This window comes from Coloeus monedula (genome assembly GCF_965178545.1).
Source record: "Coloeus monedula genome assembly, chromosome: 17".
NCBI lineage: Eukaryota > Metazoa > Chordata > Aves > Passeriformes > Corvidae > Coloeus > Coloeus monedula.
The window spans coordinates 13,165,825-13,182,714 of record NC_138797.1 but is presented as its reverse complement, the minus strand read 5'-3'; the positions used below and the strand labels follow the sequence as shown (position 1 = coordinate 13,182,714).

General features: G+C 41.0%; 1 protein-coding gene across 3 annotated transcripts in view; it reads left to right on the top strand.

Annotated features, from left to right (window-relative positions):
* VAPB (VAMP associated protein B and C) overlaps positions 1-15,403 on the top strand; it is a 37,807-nt gene extending 22,404 nt beyond the window's left edge. The window contains exons 3-7 of one of the 3 annotated variants that reach the window (XM_082292888.1): positions 1,112-1,215; positions 3,433-3,513; positions 4,604-4,657; positions 4,918-4,956; positions 7,055-15,403. In XM_082292888.1, the coding sequence (XP_082149014.1) occupies positions 1,112-1,215; positions 3,433-3,513; positions 4,604-4,657; positions 4,918-4,956; positions 7,055-7,213 (437 nt within the window). In that variant the 3' untranslated portion in view covers positions 7,214-15,403. Of the gene's footprint in view, positions 1-1,111; positions 1,216-3,432; positions 3,514-4,603; positions 4,658-4,712; positions 4,890-4,917; positions 4,957-7,054 lie in introns of all 3 variants that reach the window. The other 2 variants (XM_082292887.1, XM_082292889.1) reach the window with 2 other exon arrangements.
* The last annotated feature ends 1,487 nt before the right edge of the window (positions 15,404-16,890 follow it).

Sequence of the window (16,890 nt, the reverse complement as noted above, 5' to 3'; positions counted from 1 at the left end):
AACTAAGACCGGTCATAAAATGTGAATTTTTAAACCTTACACCATTTTTTTCTGTTAGCAATAATGGCAGTATTTGCAAGCTTCATTTGCACTTTGAGGGGGTGGTGGCTTTTTGCAGTTTCTAATAACATGTTCGTGTTGCTTATTTTCACATGTTCTGTCTCACTTTGAAGCCAAACTCCTGTTTATTAATGTCCTGACAGCTGAATATCCTGGTGTCACTCACAAATGTGGGGGTTCCAAGTGACCGCTGTGATTAAAGAATATTCCATGTAAATGGAATACCCAGCTGCCTCTCTTTGGCTTGCTTTAACCCAACAGCAAAGACATGGAAATTCCCAATACCGCATAAAAAATTAAATAAAAGCACACACACTCTAAACCTGCTGTTCCTTCCTCTCTGTACCCTGAACACAGTCGTTCTCTTCATAAGTAAATTTTGGAATGCTTTTGATTTTTTGAATGAAGATAAATACATTCCTTGCATACCTTTCATAGGCAAAGTTTGCATCACATTTAACTATAAACTTCAGTAACTTATTTGTGGAAGAGAAATACTTGCACTTGATAAAGCAAATACCATGAGACTCTTAAACTTTGTGGAGGAAATTTCCATCTCGAGACTTGAACTTCAGGGTTTACAATGTTTGACTTTGCCTCTGTAGCTTTTCTTGGTCACCATCAGCAATATTGTGTGTACAGCTCATCAAAATGCTTGTTACTTCTGCCCCAAGGATGGAGCAAGACAAAAAGATGCTGCCTTGGAAAATTTCTCCCTCTGTCCCAGAAGATACGTAAATTATCCTATTTCCTATAAATTACTATTGTTCTCTTGCCGTAGCTGTGTGCAGAATATTGTAGAGTGATCAGCATTTCCAGAATTCTCAGACAAAAGTCTAGACAGACTGAGAAAATCTGGTTTTCTTGCTTCCTTTCAGAATTCTGGTTTAAAGTGAGGTTCCTGATCTCAACTGCTGTTTTGGTCATAACAACAGACAACTTGAAACCATTTTAATGTTTGTTTTTCTGAAATCTGGTAACTGTGTCATCAGTGCATGACTCTGCACCAGAGCAATGTTAATGCAATGTGTTCTGGGGTTTTTTCTTTCAGTGATGCTACAGCCTTTTGACTATGACCCTAATGAGAAAAGTAAACACAAGTTTATGGTTCAGTCTATGTTTGCTCCAGCTGATACTTCAGATATGGAAGCAGTAGTAAGTATTGAAATAATTTTAAATGGATTTCTTTCTAATTGTATAACTTTTAAGTCCTTTTTCTGCGTGCTTTAAGGACTGTTGTCAAACCACGCTGGAATGGTCCTTGAAAGCTTTTCCAGATTTCCAACTCTGCATGGCAGGGAATGTTCTGTTATTTTGAGCCCCAGGAACCTTGCACTGAAAGTTGATGTCTGTGGTTGCTTCTCTAGGAAGCTGCTGTCAGTAATGGGATGACAAGTCATGAAACAAGTCATTGTAGTTTTTTGCAGTATATCCTTTAGAAAGGCCAGCTTGAACCATATATTCTAAGGATATACAGAATATATTCAAAATCTGTGTCATCTTATATATTTTATGCATCTACTCTCAGTCTTGAGTCTTCTCTTGAGCAGCTCTTTTTGCAAGGTGCAAGAGGATGATTTACAAGTATTGTATTTTCCTTTATCCCTACCTGTGTCTGCTGTGGCTTTGTAAATGAAAGGCCCTCATAGATTCTGTCCTGTGAATTACAAGTGAAAGTAGTAGAAATACGTAGGTGCTGGAGCAGAGAAGGACAAAAGACATAGAAAGACTGTCAGGCTACAGTAAGACAGCCTGGAAAGCAGTAAACCCTTATGTCAACTGGTGGCTTTCCTTTACCAGCAAGATTTGCCCCCAGAAGAAGGCACAAGGAAGCTTTCTCTAGCCTGGCTTTTGTTAGCTTGAGAGAACACTCAGTGGCTATTGAGGACACAGTATAAAAAAGGAAAAAGACCATTACTCTAAAAGTGTGTGGCTTGTGTGTGCTACTTAAAAACAAAAAAGCCAACCCAGAAGAACTCTACAGTAGTCCTTACAATATGTGTCTTCTTTTGAACATCTTCTTAAAGCTGGGGCACTCTGCTGGTTAATAATGTCCCTTCTGAAACTGATTTATGGAACTATATTTATTTAATGGGCTCAAAATAAGATCCAGTGGGAGAAACAGCAATAGTAATAAAATGTCTGCATCACTAGAAAGATAAGCCAGTCTGCCTTTCTTTCGAGCTCTTTAATTTTTATGAGTTACTTTATACCATGACAAGTGTTATTCTGCTGGCAAAGAATGTTTTTTAGTACCTATATGGGCCTTTCAGTTTTCCAGAGCTCTCCAGACCAATATGATTCCTTTTCCTGTAACACTTTGATCAGTTCTCAGTTTTGTTACCACTCTCCAGATCTCTTCCTATTCTGGATGAACAGGTGAGACCAGTTATGGGAGTACTATAAAGCTTTCAACACTTCACAGGCAGCCAAGGAGCTCAAAATAGAACTCTGACTTCAGCCCCAGCAAAGCTGAACTACGATTCAGCTGTTTAGGATGGGTTAAATACTAGTCCAGATTGCACGGGCTTAGCCATAATTTGTCACCTACTTGAGATATACTGAGGAATACCAAACTACCAGGAGGATGGTCAAAGTGAAGAGGAGCACGTGAGAACTCCAGGATATCAGTGTGGACACTTCTTGCTGTTTATTACCACTGAGAATAAATCTTTTCACTTCAGGGTTACAGCTGATACTGAGCAAAGATTTATTACTGCTGATCCCTATCAAAAAGATTGCAAGGAATCTTGTTTATGGCAGACTCCCCAGCTGAAGGGGAGAGAAGGTGTGAGGGCAAGTTATCCCTCTGTAGGTAGCACATCTGGTGCTGTTCAGACATTGATGCTGAAAAGTAAGGATGTGGAAAACAAGGAGGGGGAAGAACAGTCCTGTAGTTCATTCCAGAAGAAAAGCTCATGTGAAATTTTAAAATTTTGAATAGAAACTCCACTGGGCAAAGAGTTGAGAACTCACACTGTGATTGATTTGGGGGCTTGTTATCTTTCCCTTCCCTTGAATTCACACCTCCTTTTTCTTTTTTTTTCTTTTTTTTTTTTAAGCAGGCCCATAACTCCCCCTGTCTCTGCTAATTACTCTGACACAGCTCCCAGTTTTCTCATAAATTACCTGTGGAAATTTCAGACTATTTAGAATGATTTGCTTCATAGTATCTTGTCTGTCTTTATGATACCACTCAGTTATGTATTTGATCTCATTTTTCATTCTGTATGTGGATAATGGCAATGTGATAAACACCTGCGGGTTTTTTCTGAGTGAAATGGTGTGATTTGTTTACATAATGCACTGCATTTCCAACCTGCCTGATTATACTAATATGTTTAATATTAAATTAATATTAACTTATTCCAGTGGAAAGAAGCAAAACCGGAAGAACTCATGGATTCGAAACTTAGGTGTGTGTTTGAGCTACCAGCAGAAAATGATAAGCCTGTGAGTATTTTCAGATGCATATTGAGTGATTTAACTTAATACCACAGTAAATCCTGTGAAATGGCATGTTTATTCAGACAGCTATATAAGCACAAGACAGAAGCCTCTGTTTCACTGCCTGGATGGCATTACCCTTCATAAACACAATATAAACTATTTAAAATATTGGTAATCCTTGGTGTAACTAGCAGCCAGTTTGAACATAAGTGCAGCAGTAGCACAAAGCAATTTTTGAGTTGATCTGTTTTCATTTAGTGAACAGTCACAGGATAAAGAATACTTAAAAAAAGATTAAAGGTGCTGATTGCTGGTTGTGAAGCTCAGAGTTTATACTGAAGCAGTTACAACCATCAGCAATGTAAATTTGCCTGTCCAACACTCCCCTTTGCTTCCTTGGTACAACACTTATTTTGGCAAGTAAATTGGTAGAAAGCTGGTGAGGAAGGCACAAAAGCAGTTAGGAATTGTATTGCAATCCTAATATTGTAGGATCCATTTTTAGGGTAATGAACATATTAATTTCTAATGGAAGTATGTAGCGTGCAATGTAGAACTGATAATGGATTGAATAAAATGAAAAATGCTTCCTAATGTGCAGGTACTAAAGGCACAGTTGTTCTACTTTGCACTGAACAGTGTAATTAGGATTATGTAGTTGATTGGGTGGGGAGAGGTTTGTTTCCATAAGAGACCGTTTCTAAAGTGCAGAGCATGGAAAGGATCCAAAGGCAGGAGAGGCTGCAGGCTTTGGAGGTCTGAACCTTTGTTTCCCAACTTGGGCTGCAAGTTCCTCCATCCCTATAGAAACACAGAAGGAGGGAGAGGGGACAGCCAGGAGTGGGGAGTGAAGGGAGAGGGAGCTGCAGCACTGTCCTGGCTCCTGTAGTAGCTGCTTGTGTTGTGCCTGGGGAGGGAAGAGTGAGGAGGCCACTGATTGTGGGACCTGGTTTAGAGACATCTCCTTTTCTGTATATTCAGGGTCTGAAAAGTCAGGGTCATTCTGTCTTCACTTATTGCTGCTGATCTGGTGTTTTCTGGGAAAGCAGTAAAATTACAGAAAGCAAAATGTTGTTTATTTCTTTTTATACAGGCATGTGTCAGGTGTGCACAGACAATTTTACCTGATTCTCCTCCTATATATCAGGTGTGTGGTGTGGTGTTAATAACTAACCAAAAATCACTCTATCCTTTTTTAACAGCATGACATAGAAATAAATAAAATTGTATCCACAACTGCAACAAAGACAGATTCCTCTGTAATGTCTAAATCAATAAGTTCTTCTTTGGATGACACTGAAGTTAAGAAAGTAATGGAAGACTATAAGAGGCTTCAAGTAGAAGTTCAGAGGTTACGGGAGGAGAATAAACAGTTTAAGGTAAAGATCGCTGTTGTTTTCTTTTCAGATTTGCCCCTTTCCTGAAAAAGAAGCTTCCATCTTAAAGGTTTGGTTACCTGACTTTAGCACAATATTTTAATATTGTCTATAAAGTAGAAGATAATTCAGGTTTCTCTCTGTAAACTCTGAGAAGGTGCTGAAATCAATGGTCCCTTTGAAAGGAGGCACAAGTCATGCAGTCACAGAAGGTGATTGGGTAGCAACCCAGAGGAGTGAATTCCCTCTCTTTTTTTCTTTTCCCACCTAATTTCTCAGTCTGAATTAAGCATTCAGTGTTGGACTTGGCCCTGTTCTCCCCAAACTGGTGGGAGCTTGAGGGCAGCGTTGTGCAAATACTGAGTGTTTCAGTAATTGCACCTGTAATGTGCTGCTGAAATGGCCAAATTAAGACACATGAATGGGAAATGTGCTTCCTGTCATATCCAGCACATGGCTGGGAAATCCAGTACTTGAGAAACTTTTATCACTGCTGAAAAATTCCGTTTTACAGTAGTTTGATTTGTGGTATCTACTTCCATAGATATCAGCACCAAGGAAAGTGTGGATGTTGTGACTCTTGCAGCCCAGTGAAAGGACCTCTGTTCTCTCAGCTCTGATGCTGCTTGACTGGCTGATGCATGGAGGAATTCTTGAAAACAGTTGTTTTGCACAGAAATAATATGTGTACATAACAGACATGACCCTAACTTCTCCTTGTGTTCTTATTTTGCCAGCAACTCAATACTCTAATACTCAATACTCTAAATTTAATTAAATTTAATTGTTTTGCAAATCAGTCTTGAATAAACACTCTGTAGGAACTATCTAGAATTGAGCTGATGTCTTACAGTAACGTCCTTGATCAGTGAGCTCTTTGTTCCCTTTGTGGAGTGTTAAAAACATCTGTAAAACATCAGAAAACAATGCTAAATCACTGCCTGCTACCAGGTGCTGTCAATGTCAGGCTAGAGTCACTGTCAGAGGGAAGTTAAAATATTTAAAATGAAAATTTGTTGTTTCTATACAAAACTTGTTGTATGTAAACAGCATTTTATTGTTTACAAAAGTCAGTTGTCCCCATTTAGACTTAGAGCAGCAGTGAGGTATTGGGTAGCCTGAGGCTTTCAGTGAGTAAATTAATTAATTAGTTAATAAAAAATAAGTTCACTTTCAGATCATGTAGGTGCCCCTTTAAATTCGAAAGTGAGAAGCACTGACATACCCTGAGCCCTTGAACTTCACTTATCTGACAATTATCTGACAAGGCTGCAGTAACTTTTATTACAATTTTATTTCTTGAATTTTTATTTTAAGTATGGACTGGAGCCTTTTGCTTTGGTACCTTATACTTTTGCACTATAATACTGTATCTAAAAAGTCTAACACTGTTGCTTCAGCTGGACACAAATTAAGTCACAAAAGACTCCTTTGCCCCTGTCCTGAAGTGCTCTGAGTGTGTGTGTGTGACTGGAGTGTGCTAACACACAGCTGTGCTGCACAACAGCTCAGGGAGAGCTGAGGGGAGCTTCACCCCACTTGAAATGAGAATATCTGCTGGTGTTACATTGTTTTATCCATTGTCTCATCTTTAAATCAGGTGAGCTGCCAAAGTCGTACCAAGAAAATATCTTAATTATTGCCATTAGGTTCATGTCAAAATGTCAGCATTAATATGATGGGAGAAACAGATTTCCCTTCAAGGTCTGGGAAGATTTACTTGTGACATCTGACATGGGGAATGATGAGTGTAATTGCCTTGGGTTGTGAAAAACGTGCAACTTCATCTTAGTTGTATTGAGAGACATTTTCCCCAACAGCACCTTACTTGCTTACAGAGCAAGAAAAGCACCTTCATGCCATTTTCTCCATTGCTTTTCTGAAGTTCTGGAGCTGTCTCTAGACTTTAGACAAGAGTTCTTGCAGGTTCCTCATTGCTTCCTCACTCCCTTAGCAGGAGAAAATTTCCAAGAGTGTGGCTTTGCTGTAGACACAGAATTCCTCTCCTGCCTCACTACCCTTCCTTCTCAGGATCATTCAGGAAACAGAGCTCTAACTTAGCTGTAAATTCGCTTTCACCTATTCTATAACACCCACCTAAATAAATACGATAAGGGTGAATATTGGAAGCACTTTTTTGTGGAAATAATCAATATCTCTTCCTTTAGGAAGAAGATGGACTGCGGATGAGGAAGGTACCCCAGACAAACAACCCAATATCTCCTTCTGCAGCTGCTGTCAAGGACGAAGGGCTCAGCTCCAGACTACTTGCTTTGGTGGTTTTGTTCTTTGTCTTTGGTGTAATTATAGGAAAAATAGCCTTGTAGAGGCAGCATGCTGGAAAATTGTAAATTGGTTTGATGGTTCTGCCATATCATTGGATTAAATTTATTCATAACAATGTTTAAAAAAAAAATTAATGTATGACATCTCACAGGTCTTGCCTTTAAATTACCCCTGCACAAATACTATGTAACATAATCTAGAAAGTTCAAAATGTATGGTGAGGGAATGAATGAAAGAGAATATGCTTCAGTGATGAAGGGGGGGGAGAAAATCCTGATTTAACACTACAATGAAATATTGTATATGTCATTTTAAACATTCTTAGACCCTGGTACATGTTGCTGGATTACCTCTTTTTAAAAAAAAAAAAGAAAAAAAAAAAGGAAAGCTAGAAAAACCTCTTCCTCCACTGCTGGAGCTGGCCCTAAGGATGTTTGGAGCTGGGTTAGGCAGGAGGTGTTGATAACTTCTGTAAAATACGTTAATCCACCATTCTGCTCATAAATTTAACAGTTTCTGTCAGTGTCTTCAACTCTGTGCAAGTTACCAACTTCTTGGCACTTAAATGAGTAGTGAGAAGCTGCAAAGACTTGTCTGTGGCAACGCTGAGGGAGCTGGGCAGCACCGAGGGGCTCGTTCGGAATAAAGGTCAATGCCTTGTTCTCACCAAGGGACCAAGCTACAGTGCTGTTGGTTCATTTAGCTGAATTAAAATGTTATTCAGAGATGTTTAATGCATATTTGACTTATTTAATGTATTTCCTCTCATGTTTCCTTATTGTCACAAAATTGACTAATACTTTGTGGTATGAAAAGGCACCTGTTCAAAGCCAGTGAAAAGAACTAGAAATTTGCTGCTGTAGTGGTGCAAGATTATTCTGCCTCCTGGTGTTTTTGGGCACTACACAATTGTTGGGAGTTTTGGTCATCTAAGCATTGGGGAAATAGTGGTCAGGAAACTGTTTTTGTATGTAAATAAGTCTATCTAGGGGAGAAACAAAAATATTAGTAGTAAACTAGTCCTATGCCATAAAAAGACCAATCTTGTTTGACTATGTAGCATCTTAAAAAAAAAAGAAAAAAAAAGAAAAGAAAAATTAAATAAAGCCCCCAAATTAATGTTTCCTTTGTTACTTTTGTCCTGTTCTCACAGTTTTAGAGGTGGGGAGGAAAGAGTGTTCTCTTGTCAGCTTTGTTCATGGCATAAGGAAACTTGCAGCTGTATTTCAGGGTGAATTTCTTTTTTCCCAGACTAATTTTAAAATCAGACCAAGCCACCCCATCATGAGCCTGACACACACAAGTTGTTCAGAGTAACCGTGTTGCTGCTGAGGTATAAGGTAACATCCCATTTCCCAGGTTTAGTTCAGGAGTTCAGACACTTGACAGCACCTTCAGAGTAAGGTGAAGGTAATTTTGTGTCCAGGCTTCCTTTTACCACAAGGTGTATAAATAAACTCAGAGTGTTTTAACATGACGGATTCAGTAGATGAAACCATTTTTGAGCAGGTAAATTCACATCTATTCTTAAATGCTAGACCCAGAAACCTTCAGTGACAAAATTTTTTGTAGCATATTACAAGATGAAACTGTCTTTTAAAAATGACTTCATTCATTCCTTCCATAATCCTGGGATTCTGTGAGAAAGCTGTTGGGGCTGCAGCCTGCCTGCTGTACTCCTTGACCTTTATGTTTGTCCCACTTGTGTCTCAAGGGTTTCCTCCTTTGCAAGTGCTGATAATTGAAATTTTATTTGAGGCTTAATAAGAAAATAGGTAGGAAAAAAACCCCATAACTGGTGTGTTCAGCTTATGAACATGAATATGGAAGTATTTCTAGGAGATTCAATAGAAAGGAGAGGTGTATTTTTTAGCATTTTGAAGTGCTGGTGCCTTGTCTGCTCAGAGGGAAGGGACAGAGCCACTGCAGCCTGGCTGCAAAGGGCAGGGCAGGTGGCAGATGAGCTGGAAAGGGCAAAGCCAGGAGGTTTTGGGACAAATTGGGCAGAATTGATCAAGAAGATACTTCCCGGGCAGTAGAAGCTGAAGAAAACTTTCTACTGAAGCATTCTTTTCAGAAAGCCGAGGTTGTGAGTGATACTGCAAAATTAGTTTTCATGGCTTTGAAGAATGTATTTGAGAAAACCTATGCTGAAGGGAGACTGACATAAGAAGTAGGTTTTTTTAAGTGGCTGTAAATATCTTCTTCTCTTACCAGAATTCCTGATCTGCTTTAAATAAAAAAAAGTCTTTTTGAGAGTCCTTTGTTCTGCTTAAAAACAGCCTAAAAAAGGTTGGTTTTCAACAAAAAGTCACTGTCTTTGCAGGATAAAGGGGGAGGATTGAAGCTTTAAGCTAGTCTCCATGAGTATGTCTGGAGTAATGTTCCAGGCTGGTTTTACACCCGGTGTAAGGTACCACAGCTGCCTTTGCTGGCCCAGGGCAAAGCCAGCAGCAACTCTCTCCTCCCCCAGTGCTCAGCAGTCACTTTTTGATGATCTGTGCCAGCCTGGAACTGTAAATCGTTCATGAGCAAAGTTGTTCCTGGTGTTTGCACTCCAGGATCATAAAGAGGTCTCAGAAAACCCTCTCATGCTTTTCCAGATTCCCTTCAAACACGTGATCAAGGAGACCAGGAGAGGATTTCAGTGTTTGTAACATCTGTAGCCTGCAGCTGAGCTGACACCAGTCCTGAACAAGACTCTTAAATGAACTGCTTGTATTTTGGAATTTAACAAAATCCTGAGGTCTTCCCTCACCATTTTTGACAAAAGCCTGAACACTGTAGCCCTGAGTTGTTTGGGTAATGCTTTGCTTTGCTGAGCTTAAAATAAAGCGGCTGATCAGGGGGATCCTCACTCCCTGTTTGACCAAACCCTTCTTTCATAGGCAGTAGAGAGAAATCTTAAGGATTTTTTTTCTTCCAGGGTTCCTAAAAGGCCAGTTTATAGCTAGAGGGCAAATATAGATTGGATGGGTATTCTTAAGCCACCTGACTCTTCTTGTAAGTTGTTCCTTCCATGGCAACACAAGAGCAAATGTTCTCATGAAGTATTCACAGAAAGTGAATTATTCTGAAGGACATTGTACATCTTAGGAAGTTGTGCACAAAATGTAGTTTCTAAATAAGATTATTGTCTGGGGTCCTCACACAACATCAGATATTAGAAACCTGTGATTGATTCATGGTAGTAGAAATCAAGTTATTACTAATCTAATTATTGTCCTTGCTGTTACTTTAAGATGACCACTTGCACATTTATTGTTGATTTTTGTAACACCCAGTAGAGTTGCTTGGTGCACTCTTTGGGCGAATTTGGGATAAACAGATATTTGAAATGTCTTGAAGCCTAGTGCTGGGAAATGAATGGAAAATGGTTTCTTCTATTTTTATGTAGTTCTCCACATCTTAAAGCAAATAGTCCGTGCATGAATGAACATAACTATTGCTGTGCATTGGCAGTTGTCAGCTGGGAATGCACAGCTGGAGCAGCTGCATGTGCAAGCAGGACCAGCTCAGGTTACTGGGGAGTAGCCTGGGGGCTGAAGAGCAAGATCATGTCATGTTGTTATGTTGAGGGGGATTGATGTACCATAATGTCATTTTCTAAAAATACAGGATTGTAAAGCTCAATGGTGGTGTTACTTTTTCCTCCTGAAATGCTGTTAGTGGGATAAAGTTGGAACTTCACTTTGCAATTCACTAGAATTTCTTTTCATCAATAAACTATGAAGGGTTTGTATCTGCTGCACATGTGAACTTGCAATTCTTGCCAGCAATTTTACATCGTGGTGTGCACAAGGAATGGATCATTTATGTCTTGACATACTTGATGTTGCATTGCCCAGTGGCAAAAAACTGTCATCCCTTTTCTTCAGAAAATGGCACTTCCTGTCTCTTCAGTGGAATATCCTTGATTTTCAGGTGCAGCAGTGGCTTCACTGCTGTGCTCTTAAGTTTGAAACTATATTTCTCTTGCCCTATGTGATGTCCTCAAATTCCACATCCTGAGTTCTGTTTTCTATATAAAGTGAGGAAAAAAGCACCGCCAGAAATCCCTGTTTGAAATGTAAACCCGAGTAAAACAACACTCTGAAGCTCCTGTTTGTTGTGGCTGGGTCACAGCTACACTGGTGCTGCACAGGGCCTGGAGAGCCACTGGGCCATGGTCTGGGACTGGAGGAGCATCCAGGGCCCAAGTCCTCGAGTGAGCAAGTTGAAAGGTGACAGGTGGTGAGTGAATTTCAGTGGAAGTGAAACAGTAATACAGAAGATGAGCTTCAGAGGACAAAGTAATTGTATTTCCACTGCTCAAATCTGCTTAACTATAAAATTTGTTTGTTTCTTTAATGGATTGATTTTTTTTTTTTTACTAGATAAATGAAGATTATTTTTAAATAACACAAGTAGAGCCAGCCAGGGATCTTGCACGTGATACTCTAATAAGCACACACCTGCACACTTGCAAAGTGACTGTGTGCCTGTCATTCACTCTGCCATTTCCTGTGGCTTCAGTTCTGTTAAAGAACTAATTTCACGTTTGTACTTGAAGAGTAAAACTTTTTGAAACCTTTAGTAAACTTCTTTGCCTCCCAGTGCAGGCCTGAGTTTGTCCTGAAGCCTCTGCGAGAGTGAAAAGTGCAAAAGGGACGTGGGGTCTGTGAGCACAGAAACGAGGCTGCTTTTCCTTGGAGTAAACTTGAACTTTGGATCTTTCCTCCTGTGATCTGTCATTAGAAAATGGCCTTTTCCGGAGAGCAAAACAAAAGAAGTTAAGAAAACAAATGAATTAAGAAGAATTAATTGAAGCTGTGTATTACAAGTTGACATTATACATCTGGCATTTCTGTTTATGTTTCTGCATTGGTACATTTCATTCTGATTTAATAAGTTCCTAATTTTGTGGGGGTTTTTTTCAGGATTTCGAAGTGCCTATGAAGAACAGCCCGTAGTAAAGTATTGTTCCCAGTTTAGCCGTACTTCATTTTTTTAATCAAATCTTTTTCTTTAGTGGATAAACTCACAAGATTAGAAAAGCCTCTTGAACTCCCTCATGTTTGGGTTGGCAAATGTCCCACACACAATTACCCACAGAGAGCTACTTTTAAAAGACCTTTATTAAGGCTGTACAGAGTCGAGCACTCAGGAGTTAGGAAATGGCAGAACCAGGTTTGTGCACTGTGAGTTTGAGGAGTACATTGCAGTGTCTGATCATTTCAGTGATCAAAAAGTGAGCTGAAGCTGCTCAGAGATTGTCCAAAACTGCCCGGCTTTGTATGCCTGGACTTGGAGAATCCTGAGTTCTCTTAAGTTACGTATAAATAGGTTTTTAAAAGTTGAACTTAAATGCAGCAGCGTGGTGTTGGGTGTAACCCATGTGTGTGTGTCAGGGGGGAGTTCTTTGTGTTCCATGTATGGATCCCTGTTCTTGACCCGAGCTCCCGACGTGGTGGGGAGGAACTCGGAGCTGAAGCAGCAATTTCTGTTTCCACGTTTCACTGGGAGGCCACACACAAGTGTGACTGGAGCCAGGAATCTCTGCCTCAGTGCTGAGCCCAAAGGAGTGTTCCTGTGGGGGCTGCAGACTCTGCTGCCCAACCTCCCTCCTGCTCTGTTCTGCCTGAGCTCGAATCTCACTCCGTCCCCTCCCTCAGCGCTTTGGTCCAGGCCAAGTCATCCTTGTTCCTTCACTGCTCTTTGGCAAACAAACCCATGTTCAGCCGAGCGGCTTTGAATGGCTTTTCTTCCCTGCTGCCTGTTTTCCATCTGGGTCTCTTTCTTCCCATCACCCTTCCAGGCTTGCTCTTCCCTGCTTGCCTGTCCCAGCCTTTGGCCCAGGGAGTCCTGGCTGCTCCGAGCTGCCTGGCAGGGCTCTCCCTTGGCATGGACATCTGACTGCTGCTAGATGCCTTTTCCCATCCCACACAGCCACTCACCTGCTTCCTCATTGTTTTTTCTTCCTCTTCACTCTGTAGAGTTTGGAGCAACAAGTCTTGTCACCCATCTCCTTTCTGTCTCCAGCTTCCTCCTGCTGTTCCAGTGCAGTGGATTTATTTATAGTGTGGGACAGGCTTTTATATTCCAGGGGGATTGTTTCTCAAACAAAGCAGTAGCACGATGCTGTTAATGTATCCAAAAGTGCTTCAAATTTTTTTTGTTTCATTTTATTTGGGAAATCTAGAATGCATAAATGCATTCTAAGGTATTTTTAAAAGGGAGGCATGAAGGTGGTTAATTGGAAAAATAAGTTACTGTTATATGAGCCCTCTGTCAGACCCAGGAATGTGTTTGTCTGGCATACTTGGCTCACGCTTTAAACTTCTGCACCTGCTAAAGAAGCAGAAAATTGGAAAGGCAGCTTGTCTGAGGAGCTTCTGATATTAAAGAAGGTACTGAAGGATCAGACTCAGTGCAGAAAGCCAGAAAATTATTTGAAACTTCAGAAATTATTTTATTTTTGCTTTTTGGAGCTGTTAAAAAATGATTAATCTTTTAAAAAAGTATTCTAAGAGAAGTGAATGTGGCAGAGTTTACTAAGACACGTGTGCCTGTTACCATCAACTTCCAGCACAGGTTGACTTGGATTTTCTTCACAGGGACAGTAAAAAGGCATTTATTTGTTTTGTAGTAGAAAGCAACCCAGTAGTCAGGATTAAAGCTCCTGGTCTGTGTCCTAGACCTGTTTTTCAGATGCAGTGTTAGACATGAAAGGTGAAGTTATTTGGGTCTGTCTTGTTTAGGTCAGATAAAGATAAATGAATGGCAGAACTGAGGTTGGGATCCTGATTGCCGTGGAGCTCAGCATACAGCCATGTGAGCTGCTAATAAACGTAATTGGTGCTTCAAAAGGGCATAGCTGAGCAAATTTCATATCAGATGTGGGAGTGGAGAGGAAATTAGATGAAAAACTGAAGTAGAACTGACAGTTTTCTAAGTGAAAGGTATTAAAGGCCAAAAAACTAATAATTTTGCAATTGAGAAGGGGGACAACTTTGGCTAACTGCCCATCCTGCTTCTGTGATGAAATGAAGGGGAAAATTAGATGGAAAGTAATATAAAACAAATAAGAAAAAGGGAAGCAGACAGCAATCCATTCAAAATGGGAGTTAGGAAGTTTAGAAAATAAGGAAAGCACAAGGCAAAGAAAAACGGGTTGGAGTGCTCAGAGAGGATGGTGAGGAGCCGAAGTTCAGAGGAAATCTGCAGAGGATAAGAACTGTTAATAAATATATGCAGGAGGTAAAACCTAGTGATAATGTAAGAGAACTGGAAAGGTGTGTCATTCCTTAGCAATGCTCAGGATTTAAAATTAACAGGTTTTAATTCAGTAGGCCCAGAAACCTTGATCAGTGTTTGCAATGAAGGAGCCTGGGGCTGTGTCTGAGCTGCTGCTGGGGGTGGTCAGTGGGTCAGGACAGTGGGGCACCCCAGAAGGGGATGGAAAAGGAGATGGATGTTCCTGATGGAGCTTGGTGTAAGTCCTTTCATTCTGTCTTTTGAGAGTGAGCTGGGTCTGTCAGGGCCCTGCAAAGCTCCATCTTCCTGGCAGTCACACACTGCTGAAGTTCAAAGAGAACCACAATGAAATGGGGATGCCCAGAGAAGGGTTCAGCAGGGACCTGACAGATTCAGTGGTTCCAGATCACTGAGGAAAACAGATACAAAATCACTACTGACAAAACATAACAAAAATATCCATAGCCAGGACCAGAATGAGTAACAGCTCCATGTACATTCCCAGTGCAGTCCCAGGGTAAAAGCCTAATGAATACGAATGTGTTCTTGTTTTTAATTACTGTTAGCTGTAAGTGATTATCCTCCTGTATGTCTCAGCTGGGAGAGTTGGGAATTTTGGATGCAGTTTGGATATTTACATTCTACAAGAGAAGCTGAGTAATTGGAATGGATGCAAAAAAAAAAGATTCAGAAAATACTCGTGGAGTGTGAAAATGCCTTAGAGAGGGTGAGAGAAAACTCAGTTGGCTGAGATTTCTACCAAAAATTGAGACTGTCTTGATTACAGTGCACAAGTACCTTCACAGGCAGAAAATACTGCAACACTGCAGCTCTCTGATCTTAAAAAGCAACACAAGAATCACCGACTGGCAGTCAAAGCCAGGCAAATTCAAATTGGAAAAAGGCACAAATTCTTGAGAGAATAACTGTGTAATTTAGGAATGTGTCTTCAAAAACTGTGAACAGAACAATAAAAGTTATGATATTTATGCAAATAGCTCTTTCATGGCTTTTTTTCCTCTCAGAGGTATCCTTAGAGGAGGAAGAGGACAAGGAGGCTCCTGATGAGGTTTCACAGGCAAGTTCAGCCAGCAGAGCAGTGGGGCTCTGGTGCTGCTGGAGCCAGTGGTGCCTGAGCTGCTGCAGGGCAGAGCTTTCCCAAGGCCTTGTTGCTAACGTTGCATAAGTGTGTGATGGTGTCTCACATCATGTTAATCCCATCCCCACCTGGAAAGGATCTGTGGCCTTCTAAGAGCTTTTACACCGTGCAGGACCTGAACACTTGTTAAGTTTAATCCGTTTCCTTGCCATGTAAATGAAAAAAAAGTATCTGCACACAAATCTGATTCATGGGGGTAAATGTAGGGCAGGAATTGCCTTCCTCCTCCTCCACCCACTCTCCAAAGGCAGCACAAGGCTGTTGCCTATTCCTGCTACGGGCATGTGTGTCCAGCAGAACAGGTACCTGTGCTGAGGGGAGTCAGGGCCACTCAAGCACAGTGATGGGAAAGTGTGTGGCTGACAGGAGGTGCAGCTGTGCTGCCCAGGACTTGCATCCTAATGGGAACACCCCAAGGAGACACCATCTTCTCCGAGATCACTTCCAGTTGCCCATGGATCTCTGTGCAGCAGCAGGGAGCAAAGCACAACCAACACGACTGGAAATCAGATTTGCCTGCTGAAGTCTCCTCCATGGATTGGGAAGGGAACCAAGGCAAGGCAGCCAAGCCTGGCCCCTTTGTGTATCACCTTTGGAGTAGAACTGTTCGTGTGCGTGACTAATATTGGGTCATGCCTGGAACATGGGAACATGCTGACAACATTTATGTCGCAACTGTAATGCATTTAATAAGCATCTCATTTGAATTATTAATGTACAGATCCCCCCCAAGTATTTTTATGTTATAACCCCCATAATTTATCTAAGTACAAGCTGCAAGTTCGTAAATACAGCATTAAGAAGGTGGCTATTGCATAGCTGCTTTAACAAAATATCCTTTGTGGGTAAGATATATAGGCTTATTTGGAGAGGATTTAGCTGCTGGAGAAGGGCTTCTCAAGGAAGTTACATGATGCTTAGCTGCAGCAGACAGGGAATATAATTTCTTAGTTTGTCCTTCTTGTCAGTAGGAATCAGTTTGACCTAACTGTGCTGTCTGATCTGAGCATCTCTTCAGCTCATTGTTCACCAGAGGCAGATTTATAAAACATCTGTACAGGAATGAGCCTGGAAGTGACACTTTGAGAGGAGAGCAGGACTAACAACTGCTGTGCCAGTAACTGAAAAGGAAGCAGTGAAAATACATGGCCTAAGAAGGCTGGTGAGGGATCTTTCCCTTCACACGGTGCACGGTGATGGTGCCTGTGCTGGGCACGGCAGCAGTGACACAGGGACACTGCTGATGTCCCACAGCCATGCCAGCACTGCACTGGAGAGCTGGGATAACACAGCAGGGATGCAATGCTGCAGTCAGTGAATGCT